The sequence below is a fragment of the Lampetra planeri genome, chromosome 24 (assembly GCF_965212315.1).
Source record: "Lampetra planeri chromosome 24, kcLamPlan1.2.h2, whole genome shotgun sequence".
Classification (NCBI taxonomy): domain Eukaryota; kingdom Metazoa; phylum Chordata; class Hyperoartia; order Petromyzontiformes; family Petromyzontidae; genus Lampetra; species Lampetra planeri.
Genome location: NC_136130.1, coordinates 8286895 through 8308886, shown reverse-complemented (window position 1 = coordinate 8308886; position 21992 = coordinate 8286895). Strand labels below are relative to the sequence as shown.

The 21992-nt window shown below is 47.5% G+C and overlaps 2 protein-coding genes across 5 annotated transcripts; one reads left to right on the top strand and one right to left on the bottom strand.

The window, feature by feature from the left end:
* Positions 1-2330: 2330 nt before the first annotated feature.
* On the top strand, positions 2331-13643 carry LRRC41 (leucine rich repeat containing 41). Of its 4 annotated transcripts, none has more exons than XM_078605539.1 (7): positions 2331-2438; positions 3052-3162; positions 3786-3873; positions 8934-9020; positions 9878-9981; positions 10735-11689; positions 12216-13643. In XM_078605539.1, exons 3-7 carry the CDS (start codon positions 3786-3788, stop codon positions 13148-13150), a joined length of 2169 nt encoding a protein of 722 aa, XP_078461665.1. In that variant the 5' UTR covers positions 2331-2438; positions 3052-3162; the 3' UTR covers positions 13151-13643. The 4 variants fall into 4 exon arrangements, with proteins under 4 accessions (XP_078461665.1, XP_078461666.1, XP_078461667.1 ...); XM_078605540.1 differs by lacking the exon at positions 2331-2438 and adding an exon at positions 2445-2671; XM_078605541.1 differs by lacking the exon at positions 2331-2438 and having other exon boundaries at positions 2445-3159.
* Positions 13644-14353: 710 nt separating this feature from the next.
* Positions 14354-20956, bottom strand: LOC144726715 (thioredoxin domain-containing protein 12-like). Its single transcript, XM_078605537.1, has 7 exons — positions 20691-20956; positions 19325-19388; positions 18785-18837; positions 17816-17889; positions 16725-16788; positions 15418-15504; positions 14354-15131 (listed from the first exon to the last, which is right to left on the bottom strand). Exons 1-7 carry the CDS (start codon positions 20824-20826, stop codon positions 15070-15072), a joined length of 540 nt encoding a protein of 179 aa, XP_078461663.1. The 5' UTR covers positions 20827-20956; the 3' UTR covers positions 14354-15069.
* Between the last annotated feature and the right edge of the window lie 1036 nt (positions 20957-21992).

Sequence of the window (21992 nt, the reverse complement as noted above, 5' to 3'; positions counted from 1 at the left end):
TTTTTGTTCCCCCCCCCCCCCCAGTAAAATCTCCAAACCTCTTTTAAAATCCTTTATATTAAGTTCACTTGCTTGCTTGCGCGCTTACGACCGTGCAAATCTTTTGGTCGTTTTTTAACCCACTTCCCGTGATCCAATCGAGCTGACATTTTGCACACAGACTCGTTGTGCGTGACAATTTATCTTCGTGAAAAAAAATTTCCAAAATTTTCCACTTTTTAGGAAAAAAAAAATTTCACTAACACAATCATATATTTTTCCTAAACACAGAAAATTATTCTGGATGTGTGTCAACATACTATAAAAATGAAACTCTTACTCAAGAAAAACAGAAATGAATAAAAAAATAAAACCGATGCCACGCATATAAAGGATTTATAGTGAAAAACTTTGTTTTTACGGGTTAATTTTTTAGCTCGGCGGCATGGGCCTCTCGGGCATGTGGGGCAGTTGCACCCCCTCCACCACGCTCGATAGCTATACGCCACTGGTGTTCCAACCCACGTGCTGTAGCGTACATGACTACGGACCTCGCCTGAACTCAGCTGATCAGCCGACACCGTGTGCGTATGTACAGTTGATCATCGATTAATTATCGGGCTGCTTCTAACAATATCCTGCGGCCCCGGGCCGATCCGGCGAAACCACCACGTGCGTGCCAAAAAAAGTTGCTATACTTGATTTCATTGTCAAAAATTAAGTACGGTACATTGTACACAGCATAACGACAACTGAAACAATGAAAATACTGCACGTAAATACATTTTCCATGGCTAATAACTACAGGAATAAAAATAGAAAATGTGCACAGTGCGATCCGGCGAAATGTGCGTTGTGTAATTTGGCATTCGCACGAGCACCGGTCTAAGGGCTGCATCAGTCTGGCGATCATCAAACACAAGTTGTGAAAACAAGAGCGTAGAGTGGTAAGTACGGTACAGTAAACGATGGTACATTTTGTACGTTTATTTATTCAAATTTCACATCAAAAATGTAAAACACAAAAATAAACCATGTACATGTCTTGCAAGACTGTGCAAAAATTAGCCGGGTGAAGGACAACAAACTTAAGCACACAGACCAATTCCATCAGGATACCGTGCTTGGCTCTGTTGTGTGTAAAGTAAACGTGTGGAGACGTCTTTGTGCGTTCACGATGCTCTCCACGGCGATGGGAATGACAACAGTAGAGGCCCACTGCGTTGCCGGTATTGTTCCAAATTTGCCAAATTTGAAAAATTATGCCATGAATTACTCCATTGGGATGATACATGGCGACAAACCATCGCTCCAACGACTGCAAAAACGTGGCAGGACCCTCCTGAAAACGAATTTCTTTAGAACTCCGATTCGCACGGTTGGCAATGTACGGTCAGAAACAAGTTCAACATGCAATACATAAAGTCATGAGACTCGGTGAGACATCCCCGAGTTAACAAACATATCTCATAACTATTAACAACAACAAACACACGAAGTTACACAACTCTCTATTGGCAGCTGCGTGATTAAAACTGACAACCCCGTTCAATAAAAGAGTACGACAGAATGAACCCGTTTGTATATCACAAATTACAATCTTCTTGGTTCCTTCGGTAAAGTCACGTAGAGGGGAAATAATAAAATAATAAAATAATATAATTCTTTTATTATTTCCATTTTACGTGACTTTACCGAAAGAACCAAGAAGATGAATCCCTGCAGTCACGAAAGCTTTAAATCGAAACAAATTACAATTTCGATTTAAAGCTTTCGTGACTGCAGGAAATCATCTTCTTGGTTATTTCGGTAAAGTCACGTAAAATGGAAATAATAAAATAAAATAAATAAAACAATAAAATTATTCTCCTCGACAGACCTGTTCTCAACCTGAGGACGGCTACTTGCGTTGTGGCCGAAACGTCGTGAGAATTATTTTATTATGTTTTATTTTCATTATTTTATTATTTCCATTTTACGTGACTTTACCGAAAGAACCAAGAAGACAAATTATAATGTTTATTGTATGTGAACGCGTTTGCAAAGCAGTGGGCGGGGCTTAATGAAGGGGCGTAAGGAAAGGGGAGGGGCGTAAGAAGGCGTGGTGTAAGGAAGGGGGAGGGGCGTAAGAAGGGGGCGGAGCGTAATGAGGCGTGGTGTAAGGAAGGGGGCGGGGCGTAAGGACGGGGGCGGGGCGTAAGGAGGCGTGGTGTAAGGAAGGGGGAGGGGCGTAAGAAGGGGGCGGGGCGTAAGGAGGCGTGGTGTAAGGAAGGGGAGGGGCGTAAGAAAGGGGGCGGGGCGTAATGAAGGCTTGGGGAGCATGGAGGGGTTGCTAGCCCCGCCCATCTCCCGGATGTCCCGCCCCGTTAGGTGGAAGTGACGTCACGGAGCGGTCGGCGCGTGGGGGGAGGCTGGACAGTGAATTTACAAATGGAGCTCAAGTCGGACGTTTTGCGATGGTGCAGTTCGCGAATTGAGTTTGAGACTTTTAATATTCGACAGCCATAACGAGTTTACTTTGTAACTACGTGGTGGGGAAGGGGGTGGGGTCTTAGCGGAGCGACGAGAGCGACCGGCTTTAGTGGTTAAAGCGAGGCGCGAGTGGTTGCGGTGTAATGCATCAGATGGTCCCAAGTTGCCCTTTCCTATTTTCCGCGATTGTCCGCGCTTCGTGACTGCATTGTACCAACGTGTGCGTGAATATGAAGCGTTGACTGGCGCCAATTCAATGAAACAGCTTTGCCTCACAGTGCACTCAGCTCGTTGCATAATCGCAATTGCGGTTAATGCAAATAATCTGTTCGTACACTAGAGTTTACAGTATTGCGTTCGCTAAACGCAGACCATTGTACAATAATTTAGACTTGGCAACCAGTTCTAAAAGTCGGCATGTAATGAAAGTTACTTGTGCAAAACACGCATCCAGTCGTTCGCGCAATACTCCATTATGCAATCGAATAAACTATACTGAATATCCCAGTACTAGGTCATATCATGCATATACTCTTTGGTTCTTTCGGTAAAGTCACGTAGTGACGAAAGCTTCAAATCAAGATATTATGCATATTTTAGACAGACGACTGATGGAAGTGACAAGATCAACATGAGACGAGACAAGCGAGAGACATTTACCAGGCGAACCGCGGCCCTGGATCGTGACAACTCATCGCGTCGCGGGAGGTGGTGAGAATAGGAGACATCGCTGTCCCCTAACAGCCCCTTTTGCCAATTCACTGCTGGATGAGGGCCTCCCACACGCTGTGTGGGTCCTGATGGACATTTGATCATACTTCACCGTGGTCAGTGCGTGTTAGGCGAAGGCTTTTGGAACATAGATATTCAGTACAACAACTTGATATTGCTACCACGACCCTCTCGCTGCTCAACACGTGGCCTCTAAAGTCACATTCACTTTAAGATGTTTTTTGTTCATGTTTTTGTTTGTTGCGGTTGCACCCGATTCAAGAGCCCAATGGCTCACAGGGCTATACCTAATAAATGAACTTGAACTCTACGTGGCAAAGTGTAATGATTACCTGATTGTAGCATTTCATCGCGAGTTTGCTCAAATGTATTGCAGTTGCATGAGCCATCGAATTAATATAGCGCAACACAATTGGACGAGTCAACTATTCACCACGGTGTACAATTGATAAAGTGCTATGAAGAAGGACCATTTCCAAAAACGTCACAAGTTTTACATGTATCCTTATATTTTGTTGTTTTTATGTGGACATGCGCGCACCGCTGCCAACGCAGTATCGCCATAAAAGTGCTTATTTATTTGCATTTGTCTCCTTCCTCAGATGGAATTGCTTCCGTTGAAGTTGAGCGAGCTGGCGGGAGCTGCCGCGGCCCGACTCGATGTGCGTACCCTGGAGGATGAACTTTCAGGTATCAGCACGAGATCACGTCACTTGGAAGCTACGACGTGTGTGCGAGAGTCAAACGTCGGCGTATAATGGCCCCTCCACAGCTGAGCGATCAGATGAGCAACTTGAATCAAAGTTCTAGATTTGAAGCTTTCGTGACTGCAATGATTCATATTCTCAGGTTTTTTCGGTAAAGTCACGTAGGTAAAAACATTAAAATTAATGAAAGTAAAATAAAACAAAACAAAATAAAATTCACGACGTTTCGGAGGCAACACAAGTCTCCGTCATCAGGTGGGACCGTCACAGCCGAATTAGCTGCATCAAGTGAAGCAATGATTCAAGATGTAATCCCTTATAAGCAAGTTGAAGGGAGGTGGAGAGGGGGGGAGAGCTTATCAGGCTGTGGTAGCCAATGAATGGAAACGTATCGGGAGGGAGGAGGAGCGGTGATCAAAGACTGCACGCAGTGCTCAACACAATGAATGGAGACGCGCCGGGACGGAGGGCGAGCGGTGATCAAAGACATCACGTAGTGCTCAACACAATGAATGGAAACGTGGCGAGCGGTGATCAAAGAACAATGAAGAGATTACTGTTAAACACTGTGGATGTTAACACTCGGTGAAGTAAATTAAAATAGTGCCTGTCAGATAAGATGGTCCAAAAAGTGTAATTAAGTCTTTTTTGCGTGGTTAATAACATCTTTCCAGTGATTACTGAGTTTGTACCCATCATCACGGTTGAAATTATGTCTGTGTTTGTATATTTGTATGGCTTCGTGTACAAACCTTTGATGGTAGCCCGGAGGTTTGCAGAGAACCTTGGTCTCGGAAAAGACAATTTCATGAGAGCCCGCCGAGTTGTAGCAATGATCGGCAACGGCCGAAGAATCAGTTCTGCCGTGTTTCAGATCTGACTTGTGCTCGCGGACACGATCAGCAACATGACGTTTTGTTTCTCCAATGTAGCAATCACCACAAATGCAACTCAATTTGTAGACTCCAGGATACTGTAAGTCAGGAACGACATCCTTCACAGATGGAATCAGATCACGGATTTTATGCACTGTACTGAATCGGACTTGGATCTTATGTTTGTTTAGAATTTTGGAGATCTTTTTGGTCACGCCTGCTATGTATGGTAACGTGATAGTTTTGGTCAGAGTTTCATGTGGTTGTTTCTGTGTGGTGGGAGAGACAGCTTGGCGGATAGTGCGGTCAGAGTATCCGTTCATCCTGAGGGCCCGATGTACATGTCTTAATTCATCAGTCAGGTGGTGTTGGTCAGAAATGCCATGGGCTCTGTGGTATAGCGTTTTGATGAGAGAATTCTTTTGAGATGGGTGGTGGTGGGAATCCGGTTTCAAGTAGGAATTTGTGTGGGTGGCTTTCCTGTAGACAGAATGTCCCAAGGATCCGTCAAGCCTCCTCTTAAACAGAATATCCAAGAATGGTAGTTTACCGTCTTTCTCCACTTCCATGGTGAATCTGATAGATGGGTGTCTAGAATTGATGTGGTCCAAGAAGTGGTTCAATGCTGGGAGGCCATGTGGCCAGATGACGAAAGTGTCATCCACATATCTCTTCCACAGGGAAGGACGCAGGGTGGATGTCTGGATGGCGTCTGATTCAAACTTTTCCATGAACATGTTGGCTATAACTGGTGACAAGGGGGAGCCCATAGGGGTACCCTCATTCTGTTTGTAGAAGGTGCCATTCCAGGTAAAATAGGTGTTGGTGAGGCAATGCCTAACCAGCGCAGGTACATCAGAATTCAATCCATGTTGGACTAAGTCCTCAATTATTGTTAGGGTGTCCGGTACTGGGACTTTGGTAAACAAAGATACTACATCAAAGCTGACGCTCCCCTTCACAGGCAAGACCTCTTCGGCAGTACTCAACTCAACCCAATTAGTCTCTATGGTTAAGGACATGGTACTATCTCCTGATGACATCCTCGTCAGCTTTGATGTAGTATCTTTGTTTACCAAAGTCCCAGTACCGGACACCCTAACAATAATTGAGGACTTAGTCCAACATGGATTGAATTCTGATGTACCTGCGCTGGTTAGGCATTGCCTCACCAACACCTATTTTACCTGGAATGGCACCTTCTACAAACAGAATGAGGGTACCCCTATGGGCTCCCCCTTGTCACCAGTTATAGCCAACATGTTCATGGAAAAGTTTGAATCAGACGCCATCCAGACATCCACCCTGCGTCCTTCCCTGTGGAAGAGATATGTGGATGACACTTTCGTCATCTGGCCACATGGCCTCCCAGCATTGAACCACTTCTTGGACCACATCAATTCTAGACACCCATCTATCAGATTCACCATGGAAGTGGAGAAAGACGGTAAACTACCATTCTTGGATATTCTGTTTAAGAGGAGGCTTGACGGATCCTTGGGACATTCTGTCTACAGGAAAGCCACCCACACAAATTCCTACTTGAAACCGGATTCCCACCACCACCCATCTCAAAAGAATTCTCTCATCAAAACGCTATACCACAGAGCCCATGGCATTTCTGACCAACACCACCTGACTGATGAATTAAGACATGTACATCGGGCCCTCAGGATGAACGGATACTCTGACCGCACTATCCGCCAAGCTGTCTCTCCCACCACACAGAAACAACCACATGAAACTCTGACCAAAACTATCACGTTACCATACATAGCAGGCGTGACCAAAAAGATCTCCAAAATTCTAAACAAACATAAGATCCAAGTCCGATTCAGTACAGTGCATAAAATCCGTGATCTGATTCCATCTGTGAAGGATGTCGTTCCTGACTTACAGTATCCTGGAGTCTACAAATTGAGTTGCATTTGTGGTGATTGCTACATTGGAGAAACAAAACGTCATGTTGCTGATCGTGTCCGCGAGCACAAGTCAGATCTGAAACACGGCAGAACTGATTCTTCGGCCGTTGCCGATCATTGCTACAACTCGGCGGGCTCTCATGAAATTGTCTTTTCCGAGACCAAGGTTCTCTGCAAACCTCCGGGCTACCATCAAAGGTTTGTACACGAAGCCATACAAATATACAAACACAGACATAATTTCAACCGTGATGATGGGTACAAACTCAGTAATCACTGGAAAGATGTTATTAACCACGCAAAAAAGACTTAATTACACTTTTTGGACCATCTTATCTGACAGGCACTATTTTAATTTACTTCACCGAGTGTTAACATCCACAGTGTTTAACAGTAATCTCTTCATTGTTCTTTGATCACCGCTCGCCACGTTTCCATTCATTGTGTTGAGCACTACGTGATGTCTTTGATCACCGCTCGCCCTCCGTCCCGGCGCGTCTCCATTCATTGTGTTGAGCACTGCGTGCAGTCTTTGATCACCGCTCCTCCTCCCTCCCGATACGTTTCCATTCATTGGCTACCACAGCCTGATAAGCTCTCCCCCCCTCTCCACCTCCCTTCAACTTGCTTATAAGGGATTACATCTTGAATCATTGCTTCACTTGATGCAGCTAATTCGGCTGTGACGGTCCCACCTGATGACGGAGACTTGTGTTGCCTCCGAAACGTCGTGAATTTTATTTTGTTTTGTTTTATTTTACTTTCATTAATTTTAATGTTTTTACCTACGTGACTTTACCGAAAAAACCTGAGAATTTGAATCAAAGTTTTTAGTCATGTTGCTGTTGTTTTGGCAGTGGCACAAAAGCACAAATAAACGCTCGCATTCGTCAATTAAACATCCACTGCACATAGGCCACCTCTACGAGCCCTCTACATGCTTTGAAGAAGGGTCATTGCCAGAAACGTCGTAAGGTAGTCTTATTGACGGATGTGTTAAGTATTTTTAGTGTGCAACTGGTTACTTACTGTGGAAGACTCCTTTCAAGCAATCTGCTCAGCACTCAGGTGTGGACCCAGCATTATTAGGTAGCGGTGGGGAGTCTGGGTCTTATTGGCTGTTTACACCGGTGATTAGATTCAGGATGGCAACTGTAGGCCACATGAAGTCTACCAGTTTGAAACGGCGATCTGTCGTAATTTTTGTCGCTGCAAGCATCTTAGCCGCACTATTCGAGTTCCCGAGACGAATATTTTCCATTCAGTATGTTGAGGCATGGCTGTCAATGCAAGGGCCTCTTGAATTTGTAATTCACATGGTCACTGCAGCTACTAGAATGTATGCAGTGCTCTGAATTGTAAAAAAAAATTGAATACAGTATTCCTGAATGCAATTGTGATCCCAAATTGTGAAAATGCATCACATTAGATGGGTGGGGTGATTCCACGTGAACCTATTTCACCTGCCACGTTTCCGATTTAAAACATTGACCAACGCAGTTACATTCTTCTCATTGTATTCAATCATGCCAACAGTCGCCTCGTCATTACGATGGAGTTGATCTATCAGGGGTACTTGACGGATACTTCTCGAGAAGTTAGAAAGATGAAATTTGGTAGATGGGTAGCTTTTAGGACAAACAACAGGAGCAATCTGAAAATCCGAGATTTTTCATTTTAAGGCCACGAAATGTCAATTTTAAGTGCCCCATAAATATGTGTCTGCGTGTGATTCAGAAACCGTTAAAAATATAAGATTGTAGTTTGATAGAGCATTAAACGGCAAACTAAATTAAAGCGAGAACCATTGTCCTATATTTTATTTTTTGAAATGTTTCGGATTAAAGCGGTTTTCAACGAAAAAATACACATTTTATGATGTTGAAATCTGAATAATGTGTGAACGATAGATGCGTCCCCTAAGAGTAGTTTATAATTTTTGTGCTTACTCATAAAAAAGGGAATCTTTAAATTGAGCGGTTTCCGATGGATATGCCTTTAAGTATAATATAGTTGAATAAAGTTGTCAACAATTTAAGTTTTTTTTTGGTTGAAAAAACACATTTTTGAAAGAGTTTTGTTAGTGTCTGAGCGTAGATGAGGGTCAAAATCATATCAGCTTAATTATTATACGTATTGAAAACTTGCCTGCCGAAGACAGGCTTTATGAACTAGTCTATATTTAAAACTACCGTACATAATTCCTTCCACACTGTTCTAAAAAGAAACTGCATTTTTTGCCACAGCGCTGCCAGTCACAGCACTGCATGACCTTTTGCCGCACCTCAGCCTCTTTTACCTGGACCGCCTCCAGGGAGCGTTGCAGAAACAAGGTGAATTTCTCCTTCCTCAAAACGCTGGCGAACAAACCCATGGCGCATTGGAAGTCTAAAAGTTAAATTGTTGCGATCAAAGAACCACACCATCCGTGGAGTAACTTGGAAGATACATTTTTGATTGAGAAACGTTTGTTGTGTATGGGATTGATTGATACATCAATTGATTTAAATTAATTTCGGCTACATGCTTCAAATATTACTTAAGAACCAATTCCTTTCGATTCTTGTATACTGGGCATAATTTAAATCATTTCTGTATTCCCGAATCGAAACGCAACGATAAATTGTGTGAGCCACCTGCATAAACAGTCTATTAACATGCATTAACCACATTCCTTGCCAACAGCACATGGTGACATCTTGCTAAGACCAGGGTTACATTTCTAGCATTGTGCATAGGCATAAAATAACTTGCTTTAGGTGTGGCTTTAGGTGTCATCTGTTGTGATGAATCGTTTGGCAAAGTTCCATTATCAGAGAATATAAATGGTGCAGAGGTATTGTTTCATAATTTTAAACAAATTCCTGACTGCATTACCACATGTGCTGCTGCTTACAGACATCATGTGCAAGTGTAAGCTTAATATTTGAATTTGCCTGTGACTAAACCACATGATGTGATGAGGTTTGAAATAGCATTGAAAACTCAATGTAACATCTTTCAAGGTACCTGTCAAACCGAAAGGTAGCTGTCAGTAAAAACGTCAAATCGGGCAAATAAACCAAATGTCAACAGCATTTCTTTTGAACTTAATATTTTTTTAAAGATCAGTGCAATTATAAAATGTCTGGGGTTTTTATTTGGGACACCAAGCAAAGTTTGTGAACGTGAAGTTACTGCTGCGCCCCAGGAGTGTCCTTGGAGCCCAAGTGGAAGCAGTTGTGTCAGGAGTTGGTTGGGAAGCAGGTTGGATGCAGGGGCTCGGTGACGACACAACACAATCACCCACACGACGTAAGTGCTCACACAGCGCATGACACACGCACGACACACGCACACATACGTGACATTTGCTGTTTTTTTAAGATTGGGTAAAATGTAGTTCTAGAGATTTTGAAGCGTCAATTCGTTTTCGCGAAATTGCATTTTCACTTTGTGCAGCCCTTTTGTCAGTCCACTGCTGGACGAGGGCCTCCCCACACACCGTGCTGCAGGTCACGGGGGTTATTTGACCATACTTCACCATGCTGGTCAGTGCGGGATGATTATGAAGCGGTCAGGAGACCATAGCAGTACAAAATAGCATTTTGCTATACTACCATCTGCTGCCCACCACATAGCCCAGCAGGTCCTACGATAACCTTTTGCATTGTGGTCACCCATCCGAGCAATATCCAGGTTCAACCCTCTGCTTCGCTTACAAGATCTGACAAGTTTGGGCACATTCCAGGTGGATTGGTCACAGGCGCCAATGCAAGTTTAAATCATTTAGCATCTAAATGCAGCTGCATCTCAAGGCCATATACACAAAGCAGGGACGTGAGCATCACAATGAAACCACCAAAAAGGCATTCTTATTTCCCCCACGGTTCCCTCCCCCCAACACCCCATATAGTTTTGTAACCTTTTTTTAAAGCAACTTGAGATGCTGCATACATTTAAATGGCAGTGTTCGACTCAGAAATTGGATTGGGAGCCCATTAAGGGGAATTTAGTATTGTTTTATTCACACGTGGACGCATTTGGCCACTGTCACACAACTTGCAGGAGGGGGAGACCACGTGGCATGAGCGGTTCATGGGCCTGCTTTTCCGCGTCGCGTTGGGCGGCCTGGAGAGTGCCGTGTCCAGGAAGCACCTGGTGCTGCCCTTCACCTCCGACCCTCGCTTCTGCGCGCTGGAGATGTGCGCACCGCACGTGCGCCGCCTCGCCGTGGCCCACCCGCTCGACGCATTCTGCTCGCTGCTGCAGCCGTCGCGAGGGCCCGTCCTATCCACGCTGGCGCGTACCCTCACCTCGCTCACCTTCAAGCACTTGGGCTTCGATTGTTGCCCGAGGCGCGAGCGGCTGGTCGCCGTCGTGCAGTCGCTCTCAAGTCTGCGCGAGGTCTCTTTCGAGCGGTGCCTCACACTGCGGGCAGAGCTGCTCGACTGCGTGCTCGGCGCATGCGTGGCTTCGGAGCGTGCGGGCAAGCGTGACGAGGCCGAGGCGGTGGAGGAGGCGGGCACTGCCAAGAGGGTACGCCGTGTCGCAAGCGCCCCCACGCTCGCGCACTCCGATGCCACAGCAGGTGACGTTGACGACGAAACGGAGCTCCTCTATTCAGATTTATCGCCCGAGGAGCATTGCTGGGACGATAACGACAGCTCGGAGGATCTTTTTGATTTGTCGCTCACCGAGGGGCCAAGGCTGTGTTGTTGCCGTAAAACTCTCATGCCGGTGTCCGTAGCCACCGTGCTCGAATGCCTGGGCATAGATGCCGTCGACCCTGAGGGCAGTTGCGACTTCTATGCTGGTGGAAGAGGGCCCGGCTGGGATTCGCCCTTCTACTTGCCTGCCCGGACAGCGGCCCCCACCGGCCCGTATCGCGCTCCATGCCCCCCGCTGACGGTGACGGTGCTGCGACTCGTTGGCATGCCGCTGTCGGTGCAATGCGTGGCCTACCTGGAGGATGCGCTCTCGCGCTGGATCTGTCTCGAGAAGCTCGTGCTCATCGACACCGGTAAGAATGCCGTCATGTGCTCGGGGCAAAGAAGGGCACTCGCCAGACTATCTCCCCCGCTCGCCAACAAAAGCCTGGCGCACCGCTAACTTGCGCTCTCATTCACTTCTTTCACTGCGTTTTGGAATAGGAGTGATTCATCTCCTCCAGGTATCGCTATTGAAGTAATTCTTGGTTTTGTTTTTAAGTCTCATTTGTATTTTTTTTACTTCTCATTTGCAGTTTTGTTCGTTCCATCAAGTCCATATGTATTATATCATCTGCAAATAATTTGCATGCATTGTAAGAAATTCTCATGCGCAGAATAAACTCATGTACCTCAAACAATAAGAATCGATTTAAATATTTAGGAATAATTGCATGAAAAAGGTTTGCAATGTGTGTTCAATATGGATTTCGCTAACTCCCGTCATGACGCATGTGAACACAACTTACGGATACCGATCCTTTGGCATAAGCATTGTACAAGTACTCACTTTCCCAGCTCATTGTTTTGCCAATTGCACTGTCCCGTGCTCATGTGCAGAGCTGGAGAACCGCTTGCTGTGCGTGCTGCACGCGCTGCGCCGCCTATCGCGTCTGCCGGCGACGCGGTTCTCTCACCTTGACCTGCGTGACGACGCCCTCGCCGTTCCCATGCTCACCGTGGCGGGCTGCGTGCTCAGCTCCTTCCCGCGGCTGCGCTCTCTGCTGCTGGCGACGGTGCTGCCCGCCGTCAGCCCCGGCGTGCCCCTGCAGGGCTGCCGCCTGCGTGGGGCCCTGCCGCCCTGCCAGCTGAGGGAGCTCTCGCTGTGCAGCTGCAGCAGAGAGGTGAACCTAGGGCGGCTGCTGGAGCTACTGGAGGCCACACGTGGCTCGCTGCGATGCGTGAGCCTGCGCGGCAGGACACTGGCGCACCGCGACGACCTCGCCACGGTGCTGCGCTCGCTGGCGGCGCCCGGGAACCGCCTCGACTCCCTGCGGCTGGAGGACATGGGCACGAGGCTGGACCTGGACACGCTGGCGGAGGCCGTGATGGCCACTCGCATTAGTGAGCTGGCGCTGAGACACTGCCCTCCATCTTTCGAGGCTAACGCACCGCAGTGGGACGGCTTGGCGCTCGCCCTCCGGCAGAACGCCAACCTGCGCCGGCTGGTGCTCGCGAGGAACCGGCTGGGACGGGAGGGGCTGCGTGTCCTCGCCTCCCTCTTCAGCGAGGGGGCGGCTTGCCGCGTCGCACACCTCGACGTCAGCTTCAACTGCCTGCCACCCGACGCACTCCTGGAGTTTGCGCTGGCGCTGGGGGGCGAGGGGTCCGCGTCGCGCCGCCTGGAGGTGCTGGACATCACCGGAAACCGGCTGCTGCGCGAGCCGGCGGTGGCGCAGCGCGCATTAGTGATGCTGCGCAGCCGCGTGGATCACGTGTTGCACGATGACTGGGACGCGACTCACGCCTTTGCCGACCACGTGAGCGTTATGTGAGCGATCGTGTGTCCCAGAGAGAGAGTTGGGAGGAGGTGATCAGCAAGTCAACCCGGTTAGGGGCCATCCATATAATAGGTACGCATGGAGAGGGGGGGTTAACCTAAATACGTACGCTTGCGTATGGGGGGTCTACTGACAATGTATGTACGCATAGGAAACGGGGGGGGGGGAAGCATTGATAATAATTTTTCTACATTGGCCTTCAAATGAGCCACAGTTCAGTTTCTTCAGCTGTCAGACAAGTACTACCGGGAGAAGTGGGACTGTGGGAAAGGTATCACTTGTATGCCATCGTACCCCTGACTGCAAGCTATCACGCAGCTCGGCAAAATAAGTGGCCAAGGTACGCAACATAATTCTTTAATGCAGCCGGTGGTGGACTATCTGTTTGCTTAGACACGTTAATATTTTTAATCTTTGATCGTTTCTGCGTGGATTAAATATTGGCCGTTCTATAGGATTCGGGGGGGGGAGTGCGTCAAGCGTACATAAGCAGGTGGGGGGGGGGTGTAAAAAGTACGCATGCGTACAGGGAGGGGGGGGGGTCAAGTTTTGACAGATTTTTGCGTACGTACTAAATGGATGGCCCCTTAGTCGCTCAGAGAATGCTTTAAAAGTCCATGGGATCCAGGGGTAGTTGATAGTAGCAGATCGAGCAGTCAACAAACTCTGCTTCTGTTTTCCAGTCTCGTGGTGGCGCTCGCAGGTAGATTCATTGAGTAACTGGGAGTTGAGACGGCGTTGGCTTCACCAGCGTTGTGCCCACCCGATGGGGGCTCCTCTAGTCCACGCAGCTTCTCAGGAGAACTGGTCTCGTGGGAGGGAGCCCAGCGCCTGTGCATTGTCACATATTGCTTGCGCATTGCAGTTTTGATTTTTCTATCCACGCTTATCGTAAGAGACTGGAAGACCCCCTCCTCCAACTGAAGCAATTACCAAACCTTGCTTGGGCCTAGATTCAGTTACTTTCAGTATCACCTCTGGTGGCACAACTGGTGTCACAATATTTAAACAAACATCTTAAATTGTACCATCAGTAGGTTGCCACGTAAGTATGTTATTTTTCCATTTCGAGAAAGCTAGACCACCAAAGTTTTGCGAGCTTAGGCGGTACTGATATCTGCTCTGACCCATGGACTAAAATTAGTATTGCACTCAAAACGATGTACAAAACACCACATTTCATAAAGATTACGTGTATAAAACTGCAGATTTGTTGAATTTATTTTGTCAAAACATTTTTTTACAATGTTTACAGTAATTGAGTGTCTACTGATTTTTCCTTTTATAAGCTAGTGTTTGACTTTTATTTTTAAACGCACAATTTACATCCTCGAAATAACGGGAGTTGGATCATACCCGTGTTCCCCTTCATAACAGAGTTCTTTGGAAGCCCATACAAAATTTCACAAATGTTGGGAATCAAATCGAAGCTCATGCTTGCAAATTCCCAGAGATTGAATGTCGTGCATACCGACGCCGACTTGGTTTTTATCCTTGCCTCGACGCTGCACAGGAACGCCACGTACCAGGGGGTGCACCGCAGCTCCGAACATAGCTTTAATGTCTATTTAATTACTTGATACCCTGATTAGTACGTGTTGTTGGTGTTTTAATGTGAACGCCAATTGTTGAGCACTAAAACGCAAAATTACAAGCTATAATTTGTCCTCTCTTTACAATCTGTCATTCATTTCTCCTGGACAAAAACGGGGTTTTGTTGAGAAAGTGCATATGCGGGGCTGTGGGAAAACAATCGCCAACCCACCCACAAATTGGCCCATTATTTCAAGGACGCGATTTACTCAATTCCTATTTACCTGTCACTTCTACGTGTGACACTACGCACTGGGCAGGGCTCCCCAATTACCAAGGCGTCGGCGGGTGGGATGCGGACCGCAACCGCTCCAGCGATTTCACAGATCCGGGCTGGCGTGGCGCGACAGGTCACGGATGGCTCGCTTCATGTTGGGAGCGACTGTGGAGAGACGGAATATTATCATCGCACATTCACACTGCAACCCCGTGGCTCAAACAGTTTGTAACCTCCCAAGAACAGTGCCTTGTTTTTCTGAAGGTGCCATTGCCCACAAAACCATACTGATTCTTCTTCTTGGTTCTTTCGGTAAAGTCACGTAGAAAGAACCAAGAATATGAATCCCTGCAGTCACGAAAGCTTTAAATCGAAACATTGATTCTATTTCAAGACCACGGTGCTGTTGACGAACATGTCGAGTCTCTGGTGTGCAATGGAAATCACTCACTCTCCTCGTCTGGGAAGAGGTAGTAATACTTGTACTTGGCAGTGCCGTGGATGTTGTAAATCTCGGGGTGCACGATGCCCATGTAGTCTTGGGGGGTGGGGGGGGGGTTGGAGACGAGAGGGCAAAACGAAGCATCAAAAAGAGAGCGGAATTCCGGCCAACGGGGGTACTGCAGGTGCCAGGGCAGTCCACCTGGGGGCGCGCGTGGCTAAGCAAAGGCTTTTGAAAAGACGGTTGCGGGACAATGCACAATGTGTCGGCAAGAAAGGTTACGTTTCCCGACCGTGTTTACGGGCCTGTACCGCGTGTCGTTTGGCACGATGTCCGACGTTTCGGCCCCACTTGCTGGGAGCTTCTTGAGCAAACATTGGCCATCGTGCGGAACAATTTGCAGTGCAACTCAAACATCCAAGAGCTGAAACGGCGCAACCGTGAAAACCTACACCGCAATGAAGGGTCTGTCTCACCATATGCATATAAAGTAACGTTCTGTTCAATCAGCCTTTGACCCTACTGCATCAGCATTTTCCAGCGGCAGTTGTTTAAAGCTGCGAACGTCTGAACCCGGGTCTAACTTCGGAAGGTAAAAGCAGGGTCTAGAACAGTGGTTCTTAACCTGGGGTGCGAGATGCCCTTTCTGGAGGGTGCGAGGCATGGACAGGTTTTTTGAGAAGGTAAATCATCAAAGACACAAATTAAGCATGGGCACTAAACCATATGTATTTATTAACATACATTATTTTTACGATTGAGAACCAATAAGGGGTGCAAGGCTACAGTGAAGGTTAATAACCACTGCTCTAGACTATGCAAGGCTTACTTTTGATTGGAGTTATGTAGCACGTTGCCATCGTCAATAAGAGGAACGGAGGTGGTAGAGCACTTGTATTATTTAAGCCAAAATGTCCCCATTGCTATATGGGGTTGGCTCCGATTGTAATTGTTTACTTTCACCGTCTATTTTACTGTCACATCCACCATCCATAGACTTTTATACAGACCCTTAGAATTGCATAGAGAGACCCATCGACTCACATGCTGTTTACATGATCCACAGACTTACACAAAGAGCCATGAGGTGCACAGACTCGCATGATCCACATTGCGTTTTAGTCTGTGCCTCTTTTCTCGGGCACATCCACATTCGTCATATCTCATTCCCCCCACATCCTTCTCACCCCTCGGTCACCCTGTACTCCTGCCGGCTGGGAGGCTGGAGTAGGCATCTCCATAGCCCTTGTCATTACATGCCCATTGTAAGAGAGCAGCTGTGTGTGCCGAGTAAATCACATCTCCGGCCGTCTTACCAAGAAAGAGGATGCGGGGAACGTATCTTCCATCTGGAGCAAATGTATCGTCCAGGGGTTCATCCTTGGTTGGGAGAGGAAGGTGGAGGTGGAATTGGGCGACATGGAGGTTAGCGAGCCTTGAGACTCTGCGAGGCTTTACTGGCTAAATACATTATATTTCCCATGCCGTCTTATATTTCGGACCAAGATTAAACAAAGCTGCTCTCTGCGACCGGGTCTACTTGGCCATTCCTCTTCACGCCTTCTCGCTGCCTCCCTCCTCCAGCTCAGCCGCTCGCCACTTACATACGGACTCGCCCATGTCTCTCGAGTTCCCATCTGGAACCTAAAAAAACTATAACCTACAAAACTGAAGTATTTTTTTATTTGACCAGGTAAGGCTCACTGAGCTATATAGCTCTTTTTGTAGAAGCGACCTGGCCACAAATGATAGCTCAACAAGCGGCTTATGTGGACATTTATATCAGCCAAATAATTTAAACGCGTGTTTCTAAATGTAGAGGAGATACCCGGGGGACCCAGCGAAAAATCCACGCGATCACGAGGAGAGCACGCAGACTCCACATATACAGCAGGTGTCAGGGTGGGCGATCGAACCCACGACCTCCTGTATACCTTCATTCTAGATTTGAAGCTTTCGTGACTGCAAGGAATCATATTCTTAGGTTTTTTCGGTAAAGTCACGTAGGTAAAACATCAAAATTAATGAAAATAAAATAAAAACAAAAATCACGACGTTTCGGAGGCAACACAAGTCTCCGTCATCAGGTGGGACCGTCACAGCCGAAAACTCGCGAGGCAGTTAACATCTCGCCATCTTGGCGCCCTGTATGCAAAGTGGATGAGACCAGACCATCACTCTGGACAGAGTGGCACCCTGAGGTAAGTGACCAAGGGAAAGACCTCAAAAGTCAGATGATGATGATGGGGGTGGTGATTGAGACTGTAAAAACGGCCCTGAAATGGCTGTGTAACAAGGGGAATATCTAAAGTCAGATTGTTGGTGGTGATAAAATATTTTTCGTAACAACTGGGATCTGGCGGCAAGAAGAAAGCGTGGTCTGTTTGGCAGAGTGGAGGACACTCACAAAGAGGTTGACGAAAACCATGTGGTGGCTCAGCCTCAAGATCTCCCTGGAGTGAGCGAAGCGGGGTCTGAGGACTGCACGCACAGACACGGCGGGAACATCGCGTGCACACTGGACATCTGTGGAGAAAGCTTCATAGCTCATCGGATTCCTCCGGTATAAAATAAATATTCAGATTCTGACACACGAGCACCCATGGTTACCAACCATTATATGACTTTGCGGGTAAGTCAACAGTGGTTGTCCTATGGATAGACTCGCCCCTGCCAAAAGGAATGTGGAATTTCCATCACTGGCTCGGGGCTGACTTAGAAATAGTTTCCTGCGAGTGTGTGAGCAGTGTATGTGACCCCATCATAACGTTGCAGACGTTATTTCAGTCTCTCACCCCTCCAGACCGACTTATTTCATTAACTCGTCCCCACAATATGCGTTAACGTTACACGGTGCTCGAGAGATTTGACGCTTGAACATTTTAACAAAACAATTACTTGGCGACGCTGCTGCTGCTGCATTGGCCAGTGGCGCACGGGGACAAATAACAAACTCGCCACATTGGTCAATAACACTGTGGCCTTAAAAAGAAAAAGTCTACAATAGGTAACGTCTCGGGTCATGGTCCTTCCCTACTGCAGCATCGAGAGGCCGTGGGAAAGGGCCACTGTTCGAAAACAATGCCCATTATATATTTGTTTCCCTCTCTCTCTTTTTAAGGCCAAAGTATCGTTGACGAGTTTTCTTAAACATTTCGGTTTTATTACATGGCAATTGACAGGCGTGCCCCCCCCCCCCCTTGGGTGTGGATGAAGGAGGCGTAATGCGGAGACTTCAGAAAGTAGCCGCGACATCCAGGGTCGTTTCCCAACGCACGGTGGCAGGCCGCGGGCAATGCGACGGCCACGAATGCAAATGTCTCATCTCGAGGCAATAATTCCGTTGAAGACGTGCGCCCGATGACCACGTGCTCACCTTTGCACATGGGGCACCAGTGCTTGTGAATGAGCATGAGGATGGGTTTACCACTGCAGGGGGGGGGGCGGGAGCAGAGGATGCACACGCCACGTCTCATCAAACACTTTGGAAGCCCACTCCACGAAGATAAGCTCGTCGGTTCTACCCAGGGTGGAAAACGGATGCTCGATAAACACATGTCTCGAACTGTGGTTGCCATAGTATAATTGACGTATACTAAATGTTTTGGGTGGGCGTCAGTAGGGATGAATGTGACGTGAAACAATTACGGAATATGAAAATAAATAGCAAGTGGCTATCGACGCAGTATATATACCCCGGGCTTCCTTCCCGTGCTGGAAACTACCCATGGCCGATACTGCCACCATCTGCCACCCCAGGTGGTTAAAAACAAACCCTTCGTTCATAGGCTAAGGAAGACAGAGTTGAAGCAGTCGAGTTGAAATGGCGATGCAATGTTATCAGCAGTGGATACAGCAAGGAGTGATAACAACTACACCACCACTCCATCCACCCACGTGCTCCCTCCATGCTCACAATTCTTCCGCCTCCTCCAAGGCGTCGCCCAGAGTGTGGCTCCAGTTGTAGTGACTCCCGAAACCTGCAGGTGGATAAGGAGGTGGAGGGTGGCGAAGATTCATCGTGAAGGCGTGGAAACAACGGGCGGGACACTTCGTGGCTCAGAGCGCGGTGCCGTGTCGGCATCGCCGAGATTTTGGGATCGAATCCTGGATTTCAGATTAAGCCGGGTCCGAAAGTGTAAGAAGTTGATGGTCTGCACACACAAAATAAAAATTGTATTCGGGTTTGTACGTAATTTGCCCAAATCCCAGCTCTGAGAAGAGAACGAAACTCATCGATTTGCATGCCGTGGAGCGAATATAATGTACTCTCCGCACGAGGGCTGGTGCTGCCCCCTAACGTGGATCAGAGGACAACTTGAAGAGTTCTCTGACGCAGTTTGATAAGATCTCGTTCCGCGCTCCCGTCTCGGACACCGGTTGACTGCGTCGCCTGCAAGAATTCGTAATGGGACCGCTCCACTCATGGCGACGCTTGGGATGAAGATACAAACCCTTGACAAATGTATTATTATTTTCTACCCATTCAGCGCACGACACATATATCGAATCACGTGTGCAAATAATCGATTTGTTTTAATATTTGTATATGCAGTGGGTTCGCATAACCGCAGCAGCCACTAGAGGCCGTTAGATTCACCACAGGGTCATAAAAAAGAATCTATTCTTTAACCAAATCAAAAATTCAAAGTCGTGGATGGAGAATTATTACTACCCTGATGATGGATGATTATTATTAAAACTATCTAGGAAAGTGTTACGTTTATAATATTTGGCTGTTATACTGGTAGGAACGAAGTGAACCAGCCTACAATAGATTATATCGTCCGTCCGTCCGATGTCCGATTAGGTGTAGCAACATCGCCCCCTACTGCAAACACTTGGCAGGACCCTACAAAAACCTTTAGACTCAGTGACGCTTTCCTGGCTAAACAAGTGTAACATTCCCTTATAATTCCCTGAGATAGTTTTTAATTAAAACATTTATATTAAAAATTAACTCACAGCGGCCTAAAGCCTACAGCTAGGCCTAAAGCCTAGAACTAGGCCTCAAACTCTCCCTTCGTATCGTACCCCCACCATTTCATTTTATTATAGCCATTCATTTGTTCGTTCCTACCAGCCCACCCCGCAGGGACCTGTTATATTTTCACGTGCGACGCCACTACGTTGGGCTATCATTTGTGGCCAGGTCGCTTCTGAACATAAGTTATGTAGCTCAGTGGGCCTTCAACTGGCCAAATAAATAAAAACACAGGTAGTTAGTTCGTTTTTCGTGAAACGCGCACTCCGTCCAGATTCATTTAAAATCAGACGCTCACCGTGATCCAAGCCGCCGGGACAAGACTCCTCCAGCGGGGCAGCTCGTAATCCGCAGGGAAACATCACCACCACCGTCACCACCACCGTCACCGCCGTCATCACAGTCGCCATCGTCAGCAAGCCGAGCGACGGCATTCTACGAGAGATGTGCTCGGTCGTACTGCGGGTGTTGGAACTCTCTCGCTCCGATCAAACCCAGCGTGTCCGGGGTCAGGAGAGGGCCTTCAAGTGGATGTCACTACGCCAGCTGTTGATCCCTTCTCTCTCTCTCTCGCCCTCCAACTTCGCCATTCCAATTTCCCCCCCCTCTTTTTAAATCAATATCCCACAATCCCCCACCCCCATCTCCCTCTTCTCAGTCTCGTGCACGCACTCACTCTCTCCACGTCTACCCATAGCCCCTGCATCTCACTCCATCTCTCGCCCTCACTCTCCCTCTTCTCCACGTTTCACCAATCGACCCTGCATCTCACTCCATCTCTCGCCCTCACTCTCCCTCTTCTCCACGTTTCACCAATCGACCCTGCATCTCACTTCAAGTCCATCTCTCGTTTCCTCTCACCCCCTCCGAGCTGCTTGAGAGGACACGTGGAGGCCGCTCACGCGGTCGATTTGTGGATTTTTTTTTTGGTCTGGACAGATCGAAGTGGAGAGAATTGCGCAACAGTGACGCCATCACACAGCTCACATGCTTGTATCTCCGAGTACGGTAAAATATATAGCCCATGAGCCCAGAGCAGATTGTCTTGCTTGTCTGTACCACCCGAGGTTGCATAACGTTAGTGGTTCACATTTATTTACGTGGCCAATTTCAGTGAATTATATAACCATTTGAAATGAGGTCAAATACTCCACCGGTATTAGCAGCGTCAAAACATTGGCACCACTATTGGTATTACCTTTGGTGGTAGCAATTTCTGTTAAAACCCATAGACTAATACAGTATAGTATACATAATTGTAATAAAATGTATTAGGTTGATGACGATGCACACGAAGATAGAGATCCCCCGTATAGCTTTAACATACTCTTGGGCTAAGTGCTGTTAGCGAGCACCTATTAAGACCGGAAGGGCAGACGAGGGGGTGGGTGGCCACCACCGTGGCCGGCCGCTGTTGTCACCCTAAGTGGCGATGATTACACATCGCACCAGGTCCCCATTTGAGGCCGAGCCGACCCCAGGAGAGGCCCAGCACCGGTTTATACAATCATCGCTCGTATTGGCCGTGAGCGGGAATCGAACCGGGGTCCGCCGGCTTCGTAGCGCAGCGCGCTGACCGCTGCGCCACCGCTCCCCATGA

What these genes read in the sequence shown, in the direction of transcription:
- LRRC41 (XM_078605539.1), top strand. Translation starts at nt 3,786, where the DNA reads ATGGAATTGCTTCCGTTGAAGTTGAGCGAGCTGGCGGGAGCTGCCGCG. An exon ending in CCTGGAGGATGAACTTTCAG is followed by an intron (nt 3,874 to 8,933) that starts GTATCAGCACGA and finishes TTTTTGCCACAG; the next exon opens with CGCTGCCAGTCACAGCACTG. An exon ending in AACACAATCACCCACACGAC is followed by an intron (nt 9,982 to 10,734) that starts GTAAGTGCTCAC and finishes CACAACTTGCAG; the next exon opens with GAGGGGGAGACCACGTGGCA.
- LOC144726715 (XM_078605537.1), bottom strand. Translation starts at nt 20,826, where the DNA reads ATGCCGTCGCTCGGCTTGCTGACGATGGCGACTGTGATGACGGCGGTG. An exon ending in TCCCGGCGGCTTGGATCACG is followed by an intron (nt 19,389 to 20,690) that starts GTGAGCGTCTGA and finishes ATCCACCTGCAG; the next exon opens with GTTTCGGGAGTCACTACAAC. An exon ending in TTGGAGGAGGCGGAAGAATT is followed by an intron (nt 18,838 to 19,324) that starts GTGAGCATGGAG and finishes CCCCCCCTGCAG; the next exon opens with TGGTAAACCCATCCTCATGC.